The sequence below is a fragment of the Astatotilapia calliptera genome, chromosome 17 (genome assembly GCF_900246225.1).
Source record: "Astatotilapia calliptera chromosome 17, fAstCal1.2, whole genome shotgun sequence".
NCBI classification, from domain to species: Eukaryota; Metazoa; Chordata; class Actinopteri; order Cichliformes; family Cichlidae; genus Astatotilapia; species Astatotilapia calliptera.
This window is the reverse complement of record NC_039318.1, coordinates 25,407,794-25,429,650: the sequence shown is the minus strand read 5'-3', so window position 1 is coordinate 25,429,650 and position 21,857 is coordinate 25,407,794. Positions and strand designations below refer to the sequence as shown.

The following is a 21,857-nucleotide window of genomic DNA, read 5'->3' as shown; positions in this document are numbered from 1 at the left end:
GAACGACTGAGAACCTTAACAGACAGTTCTTCCCTTCATTCATCATGCCTGATTTCAAAACACCAAGATGGCAGTCGTGAAAACACTCATCTTGAGTCTTCATGGGACTACGGTGAGATCAGTTATGCCTCTTATGATCCTGTCCCAGACTTCAAAGCAGTATAAAACATGTTTGCATCCTGTAACAACTCCCACTTCCCTCATTACCTTCTGTGTATTTATAGTTTTGTATGACTTCTTATGTTCCTGTTAATAAAGACCTGCCTTTGAGTTCATTCCCGTGTGTCTAGAGCCGTGCATTTGGGTCCTCTCTTGCCTTCACACAGCCGCCGCACGACAGAACGACGCAACCACGAAATGGACCCAGCAGGCTCCGCCCGTGAGGGAGATATTCTCCGTGTACAGAGTCTGGTGCAACGAATAACCCGCGCCTCGGACTCACGGACAATTTCCGTCGGACTTAACGCCATAAAGGCAATAATCGAGGGAAACCCTTTCCTTCACCAGCTCACCTGCTATGAGGGCTTTATTGACGAACTGAGCCGAGCCAAGGAGGCATTACAAGCTCGTGAGCTGGCAGACAGTGTCTGTTCCCGGGATTCCACACCACAGCGACTGCAGACGGAGATCTCCGCCAGTCAGCCGCCGCAGCAGCAGCGAACTAAGCTCGCCGCGACGGCATCGCAGCAGCAGACGGGGCTCTCGGTATCGCAACAGCGGCTGCTAAAACGAGAGGGTTTTTTGGCGCTGCTGCCGCGGAGCCCTTCTCCATCCCCTCTCAGCTCTGACCGTCGCTCTCCCGCTGCTTTCCTAGCAGCGATGAGGTCGGATGATGAAGAGGAGACCGTCACCCCCGCATCATCACCGGTTTCCCCCGTCACCTCCGTTCCCTCATCAAGGAGGAGACGCCGTCGCCGGTCCTCTCCTCAGCCGGATTCCGGGACTACTGAGCAGCCGGCTGGGGTGAGTGACAAAGACACTCTTTCTGTTCACTCTGAGGCTAGTTCTCACTACTCTGAATGCAGGAATGCAAACTCTGTGACTCTTGCCGTAGGCTCTAAAGGCTCACGATCTGTAAATGTTGAATCTGAAGCTGAACTTCTTATGAACTGTTCTACTGCCCAGAGGGTCAACTCAGAGACCGTTTCTCCTACGTTTGGACTCATATTTGAGAAACATTATCCTTCGCTTGTGTTTCCTAAGTCTGAAAACTTGAAGTCAGCATTTCCTGAGTTAGAGACACCTGCTTCTGTGCCCTTTACCTGTGTGTCTGCTGAGGATGATTGTTTTGCAGTTAAGCTCACCACTGGGGCTTTAAAACCTGCCTCCTTAGATGTTAAAGCAGTAAAATCCAAGACTGTAAATGTTCCTGTGATAGCTCGACCCCAGCTCGTTACTTCTGAGCCATCACCCCAGGGGAAAGTCCATTCTGACGTATTTACTGATTCGAATGTTCTTGAGTCAGGGGGCTCTACACCCACCACTGTTTTCCCTAGGTTTACTGCTTCCAGCGAGCCGGAGGTAAAAGACTTTGTTTCATCTGCCTCTCCGGTGCACAGACCTATGTTTACATCGGCTATTAACCCCTCCTCTGTCAGTATAAGCATGGTTAGCTCCGAAGAAAGAAGCTCTAAGACTGTTGGTGCATCAGCTGATCACATTTCTCTAGAGTCTGTAAACACTGAAGGTGGTGCATTAGTGCCTGTAAGCTACAGCTTTAGCACACTTAACGCTATGAAGTCAGAGCGCTGTTCCTCATCCGCTCACTCAGGGCAGGGAATTGATCTCTTGCAGACTGTTCTTTCTAGGCCCGCCTCCCAGGCCCCTTGCGTTCTAGGGATAGCTGCGGCCCAGCACTCCCCTGCACCTATCTCAGTTCCCCAGGTGAGGGGGGCTGGCGCCCAGCTGGTCCCTGTTCCGGTTTCCGGGTCGACTGAGGCTCTGCTGGTCCCTGCACCCGTATCAGCTCCTCGGGTGGGGACAGCAGCCGCCCAGTCCCTGCCGAAATCTGTGCCAACCACTGAGGTGAGGCCCGCCAGGACCCAGCCGATCTCTGCACCTTTCATCCGCATTGTAGGCTCAGGGGACCCGACACCACCACCTGTCCAACATTCGCTCCCACAACCATCATTACACTCAGCTGCACAGGATGCTCCTCAGTCAGTCAGTCAGCCTTCTCCTCAGTGTACAGTCCAGCCTTCTCCCCAACCGCCATTACTACCACTAGTTCAGTTTGCTACCCAGTCTCCCTCAGTTCAATCTGTAGCTCTGCCTCCTGTGTCCCCGCTGGCTCTGTCTCCTGTGTCCCCCGCACCTCAGTCAGCTACCCCACCACAAGCTCAATTTTCACCTCTACCATCACTTCAGTCATCAGTTCAGTCTGCCACTCAGTCGCCCGTAGCTCCATCATCCACACCATCACCCGCTTCTCTTCCACCACAACCATCACGACACTCAGCCATTCAGGCTGCTGCTCAGTCAGTCATTCAACCTGTAGTCCTGTCATTAATGCACTCCTTAGCTGAACCATTAGCACAGTCACCGTTAACTCAGTCATCCACTCCACCGCCCACTCCACTGTCACCACAACCATTACTACAGCCATCAGTTTGGTCCCCTGTAGCAGTTTGGTCTTCTGGTCAGCTTAACATTCAGCCAGGGGTCCTGATACCCTCTGGCGCTACATCAGCTCCGGCTGGAAGCTCGGATGAGCCCATCCAGCACTCCGCGGCTTCCACGCTGCCACCTGCCTTGTCCGCTGGGGGTTCTGGAGAGCCCAGCCAGCCCTTCCTCGTCTCCGCTGGAGGGTTCGAGGGGCCCGGCCTCCGGTCCCGCTCTGTAGCCGCCGCCTTCCACACGGCCGGCCTCCGGATCTGTTCTGCCGCCGTTGCCGTCCGCAAGGGCTGTCTGGAGTCAGCCCTTGAGGGGGGGTATTGTCATGGTCCTGGGTCATTTTGACCCAGTGTTCTCAGTTTTCCTGTGGTTTTGTATTTTGTTCCTTATGTCCATTGGATTGTTTGGTTTGGTAGTTGGATTCCCCCTGTGTCCATGCTTTTATTGTGGTGTTTGTTCTGGTACCGTGTTCCCGTCCGTTGTGTTCTGTGTTCTCCTCATCCCCTCGTATTCATCCTTGTTCTCTGCCTCTCTCTCTGTGCTCATCTCTGTGTACTGTGTTGTGTTTAAGGTCCACATCTTGGTGTCAGTATTTTCAGTTTCGTGTCCTCCCTGCTCGGTCATGAGTAATTGTCTTCAGCTGTGTTCCCCGTGTGTTCCCACTTCCCTCATTACCTTCTGTGTATTTATGTCAGAGTGTCCCTTTGTTCTGTGTTGCGTCATCCTTCTAGGTTGTGTGCATTTCCCGTGTCTTCCCAGCGCCTCAGCTTTAGTTTCTCCCAGTATAGTTTTGTATGACTTCTTATTAGTGATGGGCAGATGAAGCCCCATGAAGCACTGAAGCTTTTCATCCAATTGGTTCACCCCAACGCGAAGCTTCATGAAGCTTCATTTGCTCTAGCAGGACACCTACTGGACGTAAAAATAATAGCTGGCATGAATTTGAAGAGTGTGGCATTTTGCACACAGCCTGTAAATGTCAACAACAAAAGGAGTGTGTAAAACACCTATAGTGTAGTGATGGCAGTATACTGTGTATATTTATGCTGGCAGTATGGAAAATGATTATTTGCGGCAAAGTTCGAACCGCTTCATGAACCAGTCACGTGGTACAGCCGGGCAGCGAGGCTTCGGACGTCATCATTTTCAGCTCCTCCCATAAATGAAGCAAGCCTCGATACGCGCTTCGCGGAAACGCCCCCTCCATTACTCGACACACGCTCCGAAGCCTCGATACAGAACGTCCCATCACTACTTCTTATGTTCCTGTTAATAAAGATAAGATAAGATAAGATAACCTTTATTAGTCCCACACGTGGGAAATTTGTTTTGTCACAGCAGGAAGTGGACAGTGCAAAAGTTATGAGGCAAAAATTAGAATACAATAAGAATAAATACAGTACACAACTGTACAGAATAGAATAAAATAAAATACTATATACAGTAGAATAAAATAAAATAAATATACAATAAGATAAAAATAGAATACAAATACAAATACTATATACAACTGAGTAAAAATACAACGATGACAGAAAGGATTATTGCACTTGGTATTATTGCATATGTATGGATGTGTGTGCTTGATCAGTTAAAGTCTTTATTATGGAGTCTGACAGCAGTGGGGAGGAAAGACCTGCGAAATCTCTCCGTCCCACACCGTGGGTGCCGCAGTCTCCCACTGAAGGAGCTGCTCAGTGCTGTCACAGTCTGCTGCATGGGGTGGGAGATGTTGTCCATCAGGGATGACAGCTTAGCCGCTGTTCTCCTGTCACTCACCACCTCCACTGGGTCCAGAGGGCATCCTAGAACAGAGCTGGCCCTTCGGATCACCCTGTTCAGTCTCTTCCTGTCCCCAGCAGAGATGCTGCCGCCCCAGCAGACCACACCATAAAAGATAGCAGAAGCCACAACAGAGTCATAGAATTTCTTCAGGAGTGGGCCCTCCACTCCAAACGACCTGAGTCTCCGCAGCAGGTACAGCCTGCTCTGCCCTTTCCTGTAGAGGGCGTCTGAGTTATGAGTCCAGTCCAGTCTATTGTTCAGATGAACACCAAGGTACCTGTAGCTGTCCACAGCCTCAATGTCCATACCTTGGATGTTCAGTGGTTGCAGTGGAGAATGCTTGTGTCTACCACCAGTTCCTCAAAGACCTGCCTTTGAGTTCATTCCCGTGTGTCTAGAGCCGTGCAATTGGGTCCTCTCTTGCCTTCACACAGCCGCCGCATGACAGTTAATACTTCTCATGGATATCTCAGATCTCCATCACAAATAAAATAATAAAGGGCCATAATAAGAGTTAGAAATCCATTGTTACCGCTCAAGCTCCAGTCTGGCCCTCTCCTCCTCCAGCCGAGCCTGGATCTCCATATTAAGGGCAACTTCCAGCTGCTGCTGTGTCAGCTCCAGCTCCCTGATCCTCTTCTTCTGTTGTTCAGCCTCCTTTTCCTTCACCTGCATCTCAGCCTGCATGCTGTCTTTTATCTATGCACACACACACAGCTACATAAACAGATGCACCAACAGAGCGGTATAAACTGACCTATTCCTGAATCACCTTTTCCTGGACTGTCATAACCATTTTTCCAAATCATAGGTGTGAATTTTATAATGACAGTCAACATTTTGCTGCAGTTCTCAAAGATCAAAGTCAAGGAGAAAAGACTCTGTACATAATTGGTGTCAAGTGGAAAACTTTTTTTTTACCATCTCAGCCTCTTTCAGCTGTCTTTCCAGTTCCATCTGCACCTCCCTCTGCTTCCTCCGCTCTCTCTCCTCTGCCTCCCTTCGGCGAGTTTCCAGTTCCCGAGCATGCTGTGAAACAGATGAAAGAGCCATTGTTTGGTTTGTGTTTTCACCTCTATCCAGCAGGTGACACTAGGCCATCAGCTTCGAGGTTCAACGTATTGTGCTTTCAGCGGTGCTCTTCTTGATAACGTGGTTGAAGTAAGTGGGTATTTGAGTTCATGTTGCTTTCCTTACAGCTGTAAGTAATCTGCTCATTCCGCTTTTGATCTTTGGCACCAACAAGTGATTTTTTTCCCAGAGAAGTGCTGCTCACAGGAGATTTCCTCTATTTCAGACCATTTTCTATAAACCGGTTAGATGGTTGTACAGTTTCTGAAATACTCAGACAAGCCTGTCCGACACAAACAACAATGCATGTTCAAAGTCATTTAAATCCCATTTGACCTTCAGCAGGTCATCTTATTAATGTATACATGCCTAAATGCACTGAGCTGCTGCCATGTGATAGGCTGATTAGGTATTTGACCTAATGAGCAGCTCAACAGGTGTATCTAACAAAAATGTGGCCAGTGAGTGTACATGGTACTTTTTAAATGGACAAAATGAACTGCACTGGCAGCTGCCCAGTGCCACTATGACTTAGTTAAATAATCACTACCATGGATAGTTTGGTGCATGATGTAATTAAATAAATATTACAAAAAAAGATTCTTATAGCCCTCACTTACCTTGATAATGTTTTCAATCTCTAAGTCCTGTTTGTCTTTCTCTTTTTCTGTCTTCTCTGTCTCATGGATAGTCGAGTCATCAGATTGGCTGCCCCTGCTGCTGCAGCTGCTGCGGGCGCTCCGGCTGCGTTCCCGCTGACTGTTTTCCCGCTGGATCCGTCTCTTCAGTTTGAGTTCATGGTGAAGGGAAGACTTTCCCTCACTCTGAAGACGGAGGGCAGTTTGAATGGCTGAATACCAGATGTAAAATCTTGGGTATACTTTCCATTTAACTTTCCGAGTCAGACTGAATAGGATGGGTTATCTTTTAAAAATGAGGACTGGTGTAGCTTTACAGAGTAATTGAATACATGTTTCGGAAAATATGTTAATCCCTTTTGGATAAAGTGGCTGACTGACCTCCACCTGCCGGAGCACCTCTCTGAGAGGTTCAGTAGCCGATGCCATCAGCTCAGTATGGAACGCACCACTGACTGGGAGAGTTTTGGTCCGCATGAACTTTAGGCGCCGAGAGTTTTCCTGGAGGAAATCCAGAGCCTGAGAAGTCAAAGAAGACAGCAGAAATGACAAGAGCAGCTCTAACAACTTTTTTGATGGTTGAGAGAAAAGACAGAAAAGAGAACACAATAGATTCACGGTATATTAAAGCAGCAAGAATATATGAATGCATTACCTGCTGGTGCCCTGCAATAACCCTGCCATCTGGAAAAAGCTAGTTGGCCACAGAGCACACAGGATTCTCCATCCCCAGACTCTTGCAGTGCTCTTTTGCCTGCAGACTAGGGCTGCCACAAACGATTATTTTGATAGTCGACTAGTCACCGATTATTTTTGCGATTAGTCGACTAATCAGACTATCCACTCTGCCATAGCTCGGCTACAGACTCAGCACCCGAGTGCCTTTATTGTGATCTCGGGCGACTTCAACCATGTATCACTGGACAATACACTACCAACATTCAAACAATATGTGGACTGTCCCACCAGGGGAGAGAAAACTTTAGACTTACTGTATGCTAACGTCAAGGATGCATACAGCTCCTCCTCCCTCCCCCCACTTGGTAGGTCAGATCATAACCTGATTCACCTCACCCCCCGCTATGTGCCAATTGTGAGGAGGGAACCTGTGACCACCAGGACTGTTAGGAGGTGGTCAGAGGAGGCAATAGCGGAACTACAGGGCTGTTTCGAGGTGACCGACTGGGAAACACTCTGTGAGCCTCACGCCGAGGACATCAATGGGCTTACTGAGTGTATCACAGGCTACATAACTTTCTGCACCGACTCCACTGTTCCAGCTCAGACTGTTCATTGTTACCCAAATAACAAGCCGTGGGTGACTAAGGACATCAAAGCCCTCCTCAACAACAAGAAGAGGGCTTTCAGAGGGGGCAACAAAGAGGAGGTGAGGAAGATCCAGGTGTTACTAAAGGACAAGATCAGAGAGGCTAAGGACAATTACAGGAGGAAGCTGGAGTGGAAACTCCAGCAGAACAGCATGAGAGAGGTGTGGAGGGGCATGAAGACCATCACTGGATTCAGGCCAACCAACAGCAGGGGAGCTGAGGGAGGTGAGAATAGAGCCGACGAGTTGAATCTGTTTTTCAATAGATTCGACACCACAGTGTCTGCTCCTACCCCCACAACCTCACCTGCAGTCAGCCTGGAATCCAGAACCACACCACTGTGCCAGCCTCTCTCTTCACATGTTGCCTCCTGTGAGATTCCTGACACCCCTCCCCCACCCATCACCTTCACTCAATACCAGGTTGAGATGCAAATGAGGAGACTTCACTCAGGCAAGTCTGCTGGACCAGACGGAGTGAGTCCCCTTGTCCTCAAGGCCTGTGCCCCCCAGCTGTGTGGAGTCTTTCATAAACTGTTTATGCTGAGTCTGAGTCTGCAGAGGGTCCCGGTGATGTGGAAGACATCATGCCTCGTCCCTGTACCAAAGACGCCTCGTCCCAGTGGCCCCCAGGATTACAGGCCCGTGGCACTGACCTCCCACATCATGAAGACCCTGGAAAGGCTCATCCTGGACCAGCTGCGACCCATAGTAAGACCACATCTGGATCCCCTTCAGTTCGCTTATCAGCCTCGTCTCGGAACAGAGGATGCCATCATCTACCTGCTCAATCGTGTCTACACCCATCTGGACCAGCCGGCGAGCACTGTGAGGGTCATGTTTTTTGACTTTTCCAGTGCTTTCAACACCATCAGGCCGACCCTCCTGGGTGATAAGTTAGCAGCGATGCAGGTGGATGCTTCTCTGGTGTCCTGGATTGTTGATTACCTGACAGGAAGACCACAATATGTACGTCTCCCACAGTGTGTGTCTGACAAGGTGATTAGCAACACAGGGGCACCACAGGGGACTGTCCTCTCCCCCTTCCTCTTCACCCTCTACACCACAGACTTCAGCCACTGCACAGAGACCTGCCATCTTCAGAAGTTTTCTGATGACTCTGCGGTGGTTGGATGCATCAGCAGGGATGATGAGACAGAGTACCGGGCTGTGGTCGACTCCTTTGTCACGTGGTGTGAGCAGAATCATCTGCAGCTCAACGTGGCAAAGACCAAGGAACTGATCGTGGACTTCAGGAAGACCAGGAAACACTTGAGCCCTGTTTCAATCCAGGGGGTCAGTGTTGACATTGTGGAGGACTATAAATACCTTGGAGTACACATTGACAATAAACTGGACTGGGCTAAAAACACCACAGCACTTTACAGGAAGGGCCAGAGTCGTCTCTATTTCTTGAGGCGACTGAGGTCCTTCAACATCTGCCAGAAAATGCTGAGGATTTTCTATGAGTCTGTTGTGGCCAGTGCGATCCTCTATGCTGTTGCATGCTGGGGGAGCAGGCTGAGGGTCGCAGATGCCAACAGACTTAATAAACTGATCCGTAAGGCCAGCAATATTGTGGGGATGGAGCTGGACTCCCTCAAGGTGGTGTCGGAGAGGCGGATGCTGTCCAAGATAAAGACAATGTTGGATAACACCTCCCACCCACTCCATGACATGTTGGTCAGTCACAGGAGCTCGTTCAGTGAGAGACTGAGATTACCGAAAAGCACCACTGAACGACACAGGAAATCATTCCTGCCTGTGGCCATCTCCCTGTACAACGCATCCACTTAACACACTGTTTGCTGCTACAACTACACATGTTTCTTTTCCAACTATTTATTTATAAGTGACTTATGTATGTATGTATGTATATATATGTATATATTGTACTATTCTTAGTTAGCGTATTGTCTGTCTTGTCTTAATGTTGGTTTAAAATGGAGCACTGTAACAAAATATAATTTCCCCCAGGGATCAATAAAGTATTCTGATTCTGATTCTGATTCTGATTCATCATCCATTGGATGTAAAACGTTCAGCTTATTGCACCAGCAGCATCTGCTCTTATATAACTATCATTAGCTTACAGCTTTAAGTGTTTAAGGTATGTGCTAACTAAAAATAAAGACAAGATGATAGTTTATTACATTTTAATGAAATTTGCAGATTGTTTCGGTGAAGTTTAATAAACTCCTTGCTATCTAAAATATAACAGGACACCGGAGAATATTCTCGAGCATCTCACACTTCTGATAATCAGCTGTCTGCTTGACGTTTATTCAGCTGTGTAAAAACTATAACTTTAATCTCAGCAAAACAGATTTACTCAGGAACAAATAAAATACTAAAATAAGCCAAACAATAACATTTTTAAGTTATCTAAGTGACTTATATATCATGTTTAACCTGAGCAGCGAAAGACAGCGGTGTGTTTGAAAACGATCTGCCGGGAGTCCGGTGTTCTCACGGCTCTAGTGAGCCTTGCCCCGGCTAGCTATCGAGCTAGTGGGTAACAGACGTCTCCGAAAACATCGGAGCCCTTTTGAAAATATGTGGTGTCTTGATAAACTGAGCAGATATTTGAGGTTTACACAGCTACATTCTCGCCTGAAAATATGTTAAACGTTTATTTTGTGACCCAGAAAGAATAATAAGAGTAATATTAAAACTAACTAGCTGCCGCCATTGTTGGAAACTGAGCTAGGCCGCGCTATGAATTCTGGGACACCGCTTCTTCTTCTTCTTCTTCTTCTTCTTCTTCGGGGTTTAACGGCTGGCATCCTTGTATATGCAGTGCTGCCATCTTCTGTTTCAGTCCGTTATTACACTCTTAAATCCTACTACTTATTCCTGCGTCTTTTGTGATCTTACAAAGCTTCAAATGACGCGTCGACTATTAAATCAGTCGTCGACGATTTTGATAGTCGACGTAATCGTGACTAGTCGACTAATCGTGGCAGCCCTACTGCAGACAGGCATAATTATACTGAGCCTGAGGTCTACCAGTGACTGACAGCATCCCACTGGGAACCAGTTCTGAGGCCTTCTGCATAGTCTCCGCTCGCACCTTCACTGCATACAAAGCTAGAAGACGCATAAGGAGTAAATACAGAATATTAACCAAAGTTGTGATTAAAACACCTTTTACAAGTGCACAAAAAAACCCAAAAAAGAAATCTTTCTACCTTCTGCAAAGTTCATCGCCCCAGAAAAGACAAGAGCAGCAAATTCTCCGACACTGAAACCTGCAGCAGCGACACACATCTCAATGGCCTGTGTACAGCAGGAAACAAGTCAAAAAAAAAATAAAAAAATAAAAATGTAACAGCCTCCCGATTATGACCGATATATCATTTATGTCACTGATACATCCGTAACTGAAATTAACTCAGAACAATTTGTTTATTTTTTTAAATGGTCATTCAGAATCAGAAGATTATTTACGGTGATGTTTTTGGTGGGAGTGAAACAACAATCTACTGATAAAAACAATAAAAACAAGATGTGATAATAAGAAATAACCACTGTTGGAAGCCTTATTTACTCTACCGCCTTAATCAGGTGCAGTAATTAAAGTTGAAATGAGAAACTTTGCATTTGAAAGATGCTCTTCTACTGGGCACTCAAAATGCTTTCTTACAACAAGCATCATTCATCCACACCTTCATACATAATGTGCGCACATTTTAAATATAAATTAATATTACTGTAGCAGTATTTAAAAAAAAAAAAAAAAGATAAAATGGCCACATTTAAGAAGGCAGGACCTGCAGTTATTGTCCTTTTTCCAGACATTTATCTGGCACTTACTTTGGGGTTTTCTTGGTTGAGTCTCTCCACAGCAGCCAGGGAGGTGACAAACACCGCCGGCTGACAGTGAACCGTTTTCTGCAGCTCGTCCTCGGGGCCCTCCAGACACAGAGACAGCAGGTCGTAACCCAGGATCTTCTGGGCTACGGTGAACATTTCTTTAACGTTGGGGTATTTTAAAAGTCCTCTGCCCATGCCCACAAACTGGCTGCCCTGACCGGGGAAGAGGAGCACGGAGCAGCCGCTGGGGTCTTTTTTGGGTCTCCGCTGAGGCGCCGCGGCTGGCTCGCTGTTCGGGGGAGAAGCGGGGGCTTCAGCCAGAGAAGGGTAATCTCCAGCCGTGGAACCGGGCTTGTTGGTGGACAGCGTCCTGCTCAGAGAGACCAGCGACCTGACCTTCCCTCTGGAAGATGCTGCCATCCTGACTGCCACTGATGCCAACATGAGCTGTTCCTCATCCAACGACGTGTCTGCGGATGAAATAAGACGCACAGCCCGCCCGGACAAACTGTAATCACCGAAAGAGTCAACTTTGCTTGAACTCAACTCTGACATCTGCTCGGCATGACACCTCACAGGGAGCCGAAAAGAATATTCAGAATACAATTGACAAATGCAAAAAAACCCTCTAAACCATTGACTACAGAGAGATTTAACGTTGTTCGGCAGGATAATGTTGACCAAGGTTGAATCTTTGTCCAGTTTAATCTATCCAGCTTATTCCCTAGCCATCCCACCAAGAATTATAAAAGACATAAATAAGGCGAATTTTAATTTCATATGGAAAAATAAACATCATTATATTAGTAACAGGGACTTGATAAAAGATTATGAAGAGGGGGGTTTAAAAGCAATCGATTTTGAAATAATGAATGGCATTTTAAAGATTAATTGGCTACGATCTTTCTTGAAAAATGATAATGAGATGTGGTTCTTGATGCCATCTCTTATTTTCAACAAAGTTGGGGGGATCCTTTTAGTATGTGATTTTGACATTTCTAAACTACCCATAAAACTTTCCAAATTTCATCAACAAGTTTTGTTAAATTGTAAATTAATGTTTAAACATAACTTTAGTCCCCACAATGTTCCATTGTGGAATAATAGGGTGATATTGAATCGGGGGAAATCTATGTTTGTGGACGAATGGATGACAAAACAAATTTGGTCTGTGACACATATAATGGATGAAAATGGAGATATACTTGAATTAAACAGGCTTAATGAGAAATATGACATGAGTTGCTCGTTCGAGCTCTATAAAAAGGTTTCACAGAATATCCCAACAGTCCTTGTAAATACAATAAAGAACAATTTTTCAAATATACAGACTACAAATTTACATAAAGTTAAACTAGATGGTCTTGACTTGGTTAATGGAAAATGCAATAATCCATTTTTGAGGAGGTATTTGGTTAACACCTTATATCCAGGTAGGACAAAATTCTCCCTGTTCCATAAATCTCTTAAGCTAATAAATAAGCCCCAAGCAATCAAATTGCATAGATTTTTAGAAGAGTTTGATTTTTCTTAGCCCCTTATTTAAGTTATGTGTCTTGTTTATGGAACCTCACTTTTAGAGATTTTATGATCCCCCTTGTCTTCTTTATTTCTGTTCCTTGTTTTTCATTCTTTTTTTTTATTGTTATTTATTTTTGTATTGGTTATTCATCTTTTTATATTATTATTATGTAGATGTGTGAATATGGATGTGTATGTATGCATGTGTATATGCATATATATGTGTGTGTGTGTGTGTGTGTGTGTGTGTGTGTGTGTGTGTGTGTATGTTTACTTTCAGTTATTGTCGATTTCATTGTGGTGTACAGGAGATGTGATTCTGTTCTGATTGATTTAATATGTCGCTTGTCTCTTTGAGATTGTCATTGTTATTGTTCTAAATAAAGTTCATTTAAAAAACAAAACAAAACAAAAAACCTCACAGGGAGACGCCATGTTGTTTATACGGAGTTTATTCTCGTCTTCTTCCGGTTGACGTTCAGGCTCTCTCACGGTGCAGCGCCACCTCAGGTCAAATTATGTCATGCTCTAATGTATCGTGTTTTTCTTTTCTGTGCTTTAATTTGTCTACAAAGTGAAAATAACCATAAGAGCTTTTAAGTATACACAGACATGCGCTTCTTAAATTTAGCTTAATTGGCTCCACAGGTAGGAAGTAAAAAAGTAAAAAAAAACTTCCTTGCTGTACTTAATTTTTACTCCCTACATTTTTAAACAAATATCTGTAGTTTCCACTCCGTATTTTTGACAGAGAGGAGGGCTGGGTAGCCGTAGTTTTTGTTGACCGCTGCGCTGCACAACATGTTTCGCTTTGTTACATTAGAGCCTGTGATGTTTTAAGAGTCTGAATCAGGAGCTGATGACATTACTCTGTAAACTCTCAAAGCACTTTAATAAACAAGCAAACAATTCCACCTCTTGCATTATTGCGTAAAGTTGACAGCGTGTCAGGCAAATAGGCAGGCTCCATCCCTGGCCTCTAGCGACTGTGGAAGTCGCTACAGTAATGTTTGCATCAGTCTATCAGATGAATCCCCTCCAAGTCCAATATTTACATCAGTTACAGTGATAATGCTTGGTGTCTACTTTCAGCCACCGCAGTAGAATGCCAGGAATGAATCTCATTGAAATTGTAGTTGCATTTGCTATTTAATTTAATTGTCATGGATGATACACAGACAACCCAACAGCAAACAGAGGAAAACAATGGGCCACGTGGGACACAGGGGCAAGGCAAAGTAACAGAAACCTAAAGCCTAAGAATATAACACAAGAAGAAAACAATAAAGAGAACCAAAAACATACATAAGAATAATCAATGAATATAAATGAACAAACACAAAACACTGGGTCACAGGCTCAGTACCATGACAGTTAAATGTACATAATAAATACTTTAAATCAGATGACAATGTAGCTGACACTGTGTTTATTAGTGTGTGGTCAACCACAAATCTTCATACTGTCATCCATAGATGAGGTCTTTATACAAATGATGAAAGATAATGAAAGAAACTGTTTAATTGATATGAAATGATTGAATTATATGAAATATTATGGCTTTGTCTGCCAGAGTGTTTTTCTGTAAACTACTTTGAACTACTGGCAGTCAGTGAAGTCACTGAAAGGCAAGATTCTATGTTGTGTTGCCGTAGTTTCCAGAGTTTACTTATAAAGCTCACTTACAGAATTCAGTTAGAAAAGTCAAGCATTTGAAAGGTGCACATTTGAAGAAGTATTAACTCAATATTAACTCATTACGGTTTACATTTTCGATTTTAAAGGGTCTCCGAAATTACAATGAAAAAGGAAACAAGAAAAATTACCACTCTGGCCGATAAGAAAGATTCAGGAGATCAAGGTAAGTAAAATAATAAAATAAGAACCTGGTAAAATCCAAATCCTAGAAATGTTGACACTGTGTGAATCATTTTTGAAGCAATTGAATCATATGTTTGATTGAAAATAGCTTTAATACAAGATGTCTAATCAAAGGAAGGTTACCGGTCTTTTGGTAAAATAATGTAATAAGTTTATTCTTGGACTCAACAGTAAAAACAGACCAACAAGTGTCATCAAGATCTAAGACTTAGTAAACCTAGTATCAATTCGCACTGGTCAGTTTTTTTAATCCCAAGAATAAACTTGTGATCATTTAAGCAAAAGCAATTTCAAATTCTTTGCCATCAAACTGCTTCCAGTCCTGATGTCGGGGACTCTTTTTCACCACTGTGTTGTTGTCGTCGTTTATAGATTGTAAGAGCAGGACTGCTAAAAGAAAGGCCAGTCCTGAAAAGAAGACCCCAATAAAAAGGAGGAGGGTCGCTGAGCAGGCTGGTCCTTCCACCAGCTCAGATGTGGTCAAAGGAGTGAAGCGCAAGGTTGTGCAAGATGAAGAGGACACAACAAAGAGAGCAAAGAGGGCTAAACTTCTCGACCATACGAGCGGTGACAAGGAGCAAGCATCCTCCTCGTTGGACTCTGGTAAAGGTAGGCTAATTAGTTGAATAAGGGGGTAGATTAAGTGTGGTTGCTAGGTTTAAGATATTGGTGTTTAGTGTTTGTGTCTATCATCCAGTGAGCTGATGTGCTTTTGGTGTTTTCCACATCTCCAGACTTGAACAACAAACAGGAGTGCACAAAAAATGGCAAAAGAAAGGCCACGGGAGACAACAGAGAGTCACCCAAGAAAAAAAAAAGGAATGTGGACCAGGACAAAAAATCAGTGGCAGACCAAAAACGTAAGTAGCAAGCAGCTTGGGTTTTATATTCAGGGGAAGGGCAGAAGGAACATTTAGGCTACAGAGGAGAGTAATTTGTGTCACAGCTGTAATAAAACAAGATTTGCTGTTTTGTCTGTTCAGGTGAATTCCAAGCCAGATATGTGGAGGAGCACCAGCTCGGAGAAGGAGGCTGCGGAGCAGTGTTTTCTGGCTACCGGATAGAAGATCGTTTTCCAGTAAGTGTTCAGATGATGGTAGTAAGACAGGCAGTAACGCAGATAATGGATAATATCGTAAACTGAGACGTCTGCTGTGTTTCCACCTTTCATTATGTCATACTGAGGAAATGCTCACCAATGCTCTGTGTCTTCTAGGTTGCCATCAAACACATTCCCAAAAATAAAGTCTACTGCAAAGTGGCGGTAAGCGTCCAACACTTGAATTAGTTTTACATTACTGGATTGAATGCGGCGTTCCTCATCATCCACTTTGTTGTAATATTTCAGGATGAAAATGGGAAGATGCTCTCGGTGGAAGTGGCCATTATGCTTAAACTTGCAGGTGAAGCAGAAGGGTCAGTGGGAATATCAGCACCTGTGTCCTTGCTGGAGTGGTTCGACTTTGGCAAAGAGCTGATCCTGGTGCTGGAGAGACCTGTCCCTGCTGTGGACCTGCAAAAATACAAAGCAGAAAATGGAAGAGCTTTACCAGAGGACAAGGCCAAGGTAGGTTGACTGGGAGAGCCTTAGACTGTACAGCATTCAATCAAGGCAGAAAAGCATTAACTCATTATTGTGTTTTTCATCTTTTCCAGGTCATTCTGAAGCAACTAGTTGATGCTGTAAAGGAACTTGAGGAGAAACACATCTTTCATCGGGACATCAAGGGACAAAACATTCTGATTGAGACCGGCTCAGATGTGCCTCGAGTTCGCATCATTGACTTTGGACTGAGCTGCTTTGTTAAACAGCGATCTCTGTATCGCATCTTCTATGGTAACATATTCTGCTCCTGCTTTTCGCAGATGTAACAATTTGTGTCTTTTGTTTTAGAAGAAATTGCAATTGTGTCTGTTTGTTAGGCACTCCTCTTCACATCCCTCCCGAGTGGTACATTAGGAGCTGCTACAGGTGTGGACCCACCACGGTGTGGCAAATGGGAGTGGTGTTGTATGAAGCGCTTCATGCACGATACTTTAGTACCGCGAGGTTCCTCACAAAGCAACTGAGCATCAAAAAGCGTCTGTCCACAGGTAAGAAAACTTCACACTTCCAGATTCACTGATGCCTTGGATCACTAGAACTATCATCTTCATCTTTTTGATCTTTTCTTTCTTTCAAGAATGCCGGAATTTCTTGGACGCATGTTTAGCTATAGTCCCGGAGAAGCGCCCAACACTGGAGGAGCTCCAGCTTCACCCCTGGCTAAGATAACACACACAAACACACAATTCACACCTTATCATGTAAGTGTGATACATTGTAGTAACTTCCTTTCTTTTTTCTGTTGGACAGGAATAGATAGAGTGGGTCAATCTTAAAAAATAAATAAATAAAAATTTAGCTTTTTCGGAGTTCCTGTAACCCCCCCAGCCATCCCAGGAAAGGGGATCTCTCTTTGAATGGGCTTTCCCGAGGTTTCTTCCCATCGATCTGGCCCCCTGGGGAGTTTTTCCTCGTCTTCATAGAGAGCTTGGGCTGGGTCAGGAGCTCCATCAAAACTGTCTTTATTTGATGACATTAAAGTCATCAAATAAAGATGTGTTTTACTTAAAGTAAAATTTGATCAAAATAAAACTTGTTTAATTCATCTTTGCTGAAGATTCTCCTTCATTACTATTTTGTTTTGTTTTTTTTACCCATGGTGCATTTTGACAAATAAGAAAACTGAATCAGGTTAAAGTGTGCACAAAGACAGTCACACTGCAAATGATCTGAAGACTTGCATCTGTTGCTCTAACCCCCAACTAGTTTAGACAGATTTCCTGGTTCTACCAGAGGTTTTTTCCTTCAAGAAGGGAGTTTTTCCTTCCCACTGTTGCTGAGTGTTTGCTCATAGTGGGTTGTAAAAGCATAAAAGTTAATAAGAGGCATTCATAGCAGAGTTATCACAGAGGGAACTATATAGCTTAAATGTACAATTTCTACAGGACGAATTATAACTTCATTATGTATAAAAGCTCCTGTGGATAATTACTCCTATTTGTAACTTTACACAAGAGAAAGTTTGCTGTCACACTATTTATAACAGGTTGGGTTTTGTCCTCTGAGTTGAGCCTTTGGTTGCAGTTTATTGAAGAATTTCCTCTAAAGTAGCTGTTGATAAAGATTTAAGGTCCTGTTTATATACAGAAATATGCTTTAGTTCATGTTTTTTTACATGTCTGCCTCAGTGGATCAGTAGAAGATCTGGCACAGGAAACTAGATGATGAAAAAAGGTTACGAATACACATATATATCTATATAGATACAGATATACTCATGGTGGGTTCACGCCCTCGGCCCACGCCCCTCTGAGGAGGAAACACCTGGGCCTCATCAGTGCAGCCAGCATTTAAGCCAGGGAGTGGCTTCTACTCATCGCTGGATCGTTGTGTGTGACTCGCGTCAGTGCAGCCCGGCTCTCAGCAAGTTCTCATTTGCTTCCCTGTGCAAAACCTCTAACGTGTGTTTCCTTCTGTACATAGATCCCCTGGACCCGACTCTGCATTCCCCGAGCGGATTCCCTTTTTGTGTGAGTGTTTGGAGAGAGAGTCAGAAGAGGAGCAAGTGTCTTTTCCCTACCTGGATTTCCCCGGAGCCTTTTCCCTGTCACCGCTTTGTATATAGCACTATCCCCTGCACTGTTTGTATATACACCTGGTGGAACTGTAATAAATACTGACTGTGCCTCTGAGTCCTGCATGTGAGTCCTCAAGCGAACCGTGACACCCACACAGATGAGAGCTTAGCAGTGAAGCTCTCTCTTAAAATTTGAGTTATAAAGTCAGAAGTTATCACTGACAGAGATCCATGTTCTTTTAACATAAGAAAGAATATTTGCTGAAATTGACATTAATCCAAGCCCTTAAAACGCCATTTTGGATTAAGCATTTCCTTTTAGAAAAGTCTTCAATGAGCAGGAAGCTCCAGTACTGAAAAAAGAAGCCAACATCAACTGCTAAACGTGCTAAAAGTAAGTAAGTCCCTGTAGACTCCTATGATCAAAACACATACAGTATAAAAGTTATAGGTTACAGATCTGAAAAGTAAAACAAATGTCAAAGTGCAAAAAGACTTATGGTCCCATAGAAGTCTATTCCATTTGCCTGGAATTAGGTGAACACCTTTGTGACAAATTTAATGGCTCAGTCATTTGTTTCATGTCATATTTAATAAAAGACTGACATGGTGGCATGTTGAATTGTCCATTTTGCACATATTTGGTCATTCTAAGCGTCAGAAGGGGAAAGATCATTCTGGGAATGCCTACTGGCGAAGGATGTGTGACTGACAAGTCCAGTGTGTGAAGTTTAACTACAGTCTAAGGAGCGTGGAAAGAAAAGCATCTGGACTTCTTTAAGTTTCTTGAAGATGTTTCACCTCTCATCTGAGAAGCTTCTTTAGTTCAGAATTTCTTCAGAGAACTGAAGAAGCTTCTTGAATGAGAGGTGAAACGCTCTTCAAGAAGCTTAAAGAAGTCCAGATGCTTTTCTTTCCAAGCTCCTTAGACTACGATGACCTGAACGACTGAGAACCTTAACAGACAGTTCTTCCCTTCATTCATCATGCCTGATTTCAAAACACCAAGATGGCAGTCGTGAAAACACTCATCTTGAGTCTTCATGGGACTACGGTGAGATCAGTTATGCCTCTTATGATGCTGTCCCAGACTTCAAAGCAGTATAAAACATGTTTGCATCCTGTAACAACTCCCACTTCCCTCATTACCTTCTGTGTATTTATAGTTTTGTATGACTTCTTATGTTCCTGTTAATAAAGACCTGCCTTTGAGTTCATTCCCGTGTGTCTAGAGCCGTGCATTTGGGTCCTCTCTTGCCTTCACACAGCCGCCGCACGACAGAACGACGCAACCACGAAATGGACCCAGCAGGCTCCGCCCGTGAGGGAGATATTCTCCGTGTACAGAGTCTGGTGCAACGAATAACCCGCGCCTCGGACTCACGGACAATTTCCATCGGACTTAACGCCATAAAGGCAATAATCGAGGGAAACCCTTTCCTTCACCAGCTCACCTGCTATGAGGGCTTTATTGACGAACTGAGCCGAGCCAAGGAGGCATTACAAGCTCGTGAGCTGGCAGACAGTGTCTGTTCCCGGGATTCCACACCACAGCGACTGCAGACGGAGATCTCCGCCAGTCAGCCGCCGCAGCAGCAGCGAACTAAGCTCGCCGCGACGGCATCGCAGCAGCAGACGGGGCTCTCGGTATCGCAACAGCGGCTGCTAAAACGAGAGGGTTTTTTGGCGCTGCTGCCGCGGAGCCCTTCTCCATCCCCTCTCAGCTCTGACCGTCGCTCTCCCGCTGCTTTCCTAGCAGCGATGAGGTCGGATGATGAAGAGGAGACCGTCACCCCCGCATCATCACCGGTTTCCCCCGTCACCTCCGTTCCCTCATCAAGGAGGAGACGCCGTCGCCGGTCCTCTCCTCAGCCGGATTCCGGGACTACTGAGCAGCCGGCTGGGGTGAGTGACAAAGACACTCTTTCTGTTCACTCTGAGGCTAGTTCTCACTACTCTGAATGCAGGAATGCAAACTCTGTGACTCTTGCCGTAGGCTCTAAAGGCTCACGATCTGTAAATGTTGAATCCGAACCCGAACTTCTTATGAACCGTTGTACTGCCCGGAGGGTCAACTCAGAGACCGTTTCTCCTACGTTTGAACTCATATTTGAGAAAGATTATCCTTCGCTAGTGTTTCCTAGGTCTGAAAACTTGAAGTCAGCATTTCCTGAGTTAGAGACACCTGCTTCTGTGCCCTTTACCTGTGTGTCTGCTGAGAATGATTGTTTTGCAGTTAAGCTCACCACTGGGGCTTTAAAACCTGCCTCCTTAGATGTTAAAGCAGTAAAATCCAAGACTGTAAATGTTCCTGTGATAGCTCGACCCCAGCTCGTTACTTCTGAGCCATCACCCCAGGGGAAAGTCCATTCTGACGTATTTACTGATTCGAATGTTCTTGAGTCAGGGGGCTCTACACCCACCACTGTTTTCCCTAGGTTTACTGCTTCCAGCGATCCGGAGGTAAAAGACTTTGTTTCATCTGCCTCTCCGGTGCACAGACCTATGTTTACATCGGCTATTAACCCCTCCTCTGTCAGTATAAGCATGGTTAGCTCCGAAGAAAGAAGCTCTAAGACTGTTGGTGCATCAGCTGATCACATTTCTCTAGAGTCTGTAAACACTGAAGGTGGTGCATTAGTGCCTGTAAGCTACAGCTTTAGCACACTTAACGCTATGAAGTCAGAGCGCTGTTCCTCATCCGCTCACTCAGGGCAGGGAATTGATCTCTTGCAGACTGTTCTTTCTAGGCCCGCCTCCCAGGCCCCTTGCGTTCTAGGGATAGCTGCGGCCCAGCACTCCCCTGCACCTATCTCAGTTCCCCAGGTGAGGGGGGCTGGCGCCCAGCTGGTCCCTGTTCCGGTTTCCGGGTCGACTGAGGCTCTGCTGGTCCCTGCACCCGTATCAGCTCCTCGGGTGGGGACAGCAGCCGCCCAGTCCCTGCCGAAATCTGTGCCAACCACTGAGGTGAGGCCCGCCAGGACCCAGCCGATCTCTGCACCTGTACCTGCTCCTCAGGTGGGAGCGACTGGTGTCCAGCAGGTGCCTGCACCTTTCATCCGCATTGTAGGCTCAGGGGACCCGACACCACCACCTGTCCAACATTCGCTCCCACAACCATCATTACACTCAGCTGCACAGGATGCTCTTCAGTCAGTCAGTCAGCCTTCTCCTCAGTGTACAGTCCAGCCTTCTCCCCAACCGCCATTACTACCACTAGTTCAGTTTGCTACCCAGTCTCCCTCAGTTCAATCTGTAGCTCTGCCTCCTGTGTCCCCGCTGGCTCTGTCTCCTGTGTCCCCCGCACCTCAGTCAGCTACCCCACCACAAGCTCAATTTTCACCTCTACCATCACTTCAGTCATCAGTTCAGTCTGCCACTCAGTCGCCCGTAGCTCCATCATCCACACCATCACCCGCTTCTCTTCCACCACAACCATCACGACACTCAGCCATTCAGGCTGCTGCTCAGTCAGTCATTCAACCTGTAGTCCTGTCATTAATGCACTCCTTAGCTGAACCATTAGCACAGTCACCGTTAACTCAGTCATCCACTCCACCGCCCACTCCACTGTCACCACAA

General features: G+C 45.3%; 3 protein-coding genes across 3 annotated transcripts; 1 reads left to right on the top strand and 2 right to left on the bottom strand.

The window, feature by feature from the left end:
• Positions 1–4,886: 4,886 nt before the first annotated feature.
• Positions 4,887–6,441, bottom strand: LOC113008688 (differentially expressed in FDCP 6 homolog). The gene is made up of 4 exons (XM_026146306.1): positions 6,425–6,441; positions 6,090–6,375; positions 5,320–5,427; positions 4,887–5,097 (listed from the first exon to the last, which is right to left on the bottom strand). The coding sequence occupies exons 1-4, from the start codon at positions 6,439–6,441 to the stop codon at positions 4,927–4,929; spliced, it is 582 nt and encodes a 193-aa protein (XP_026002091.1). The 3' UTR covers positions 4,887–4,926.
• A 3,961-nt stretch (positions 6,442–10,402) lies between these two features.
• On the bottom strand, positions 10,403–11,844 carry LOC113008687 (malonyl-CoA-acyl carrier protein transacylase, mitochondrial-like). The gene is made up of 3 exons (XM_026146305.1): positions 11,251–11,844; positions 10,626–10,713; positions 10,403–10,524 (listed from the first exon to the last, which is right to left on the bottom strand). The coding sequence occupies exons 1-3, from the start codon at positions 11,803–11,805 to the stop codon at positions 10,403–10,405; spliced, it is 765 nt and encodes a 254-aa protein (XP_026002090.1). The 5' UTR covers positions 11,806–11,844.
• Positions 11,845–14,167: 2,323 nt separating this feature from the next.
• LOC113009678 (serine/threonine-protein kinase pim-2-like) lies at positions 14,168–18,390 on the top strand. The gene is made up of 10 exons (XM_026148140.1): positions 14,168–14,632; positions 15,025–15,261; positions 15,387–15,512; positions 15,636–15,730; positions 15,869–15,916; positions 16,001–16,219; positions 16,309–16,489; positions 16,576–16,746; positions 16,836–18,100; positions 18,182–18,390. Exons 1-9 carry the CDS (start codon positions 14,572–14,574, stop codon positions 16,925–16,927), a joined length of 1,230 nt encoding a protein of 409 aa, XP_026003925.1. The 5' UTR covers positions 14,168–14,571; the 3' UTR covers positions 16,928–18,100; positions 18,182–18,390.
• Positions 18,391–21,857: the final 3,467 nt, after the last annotated feature.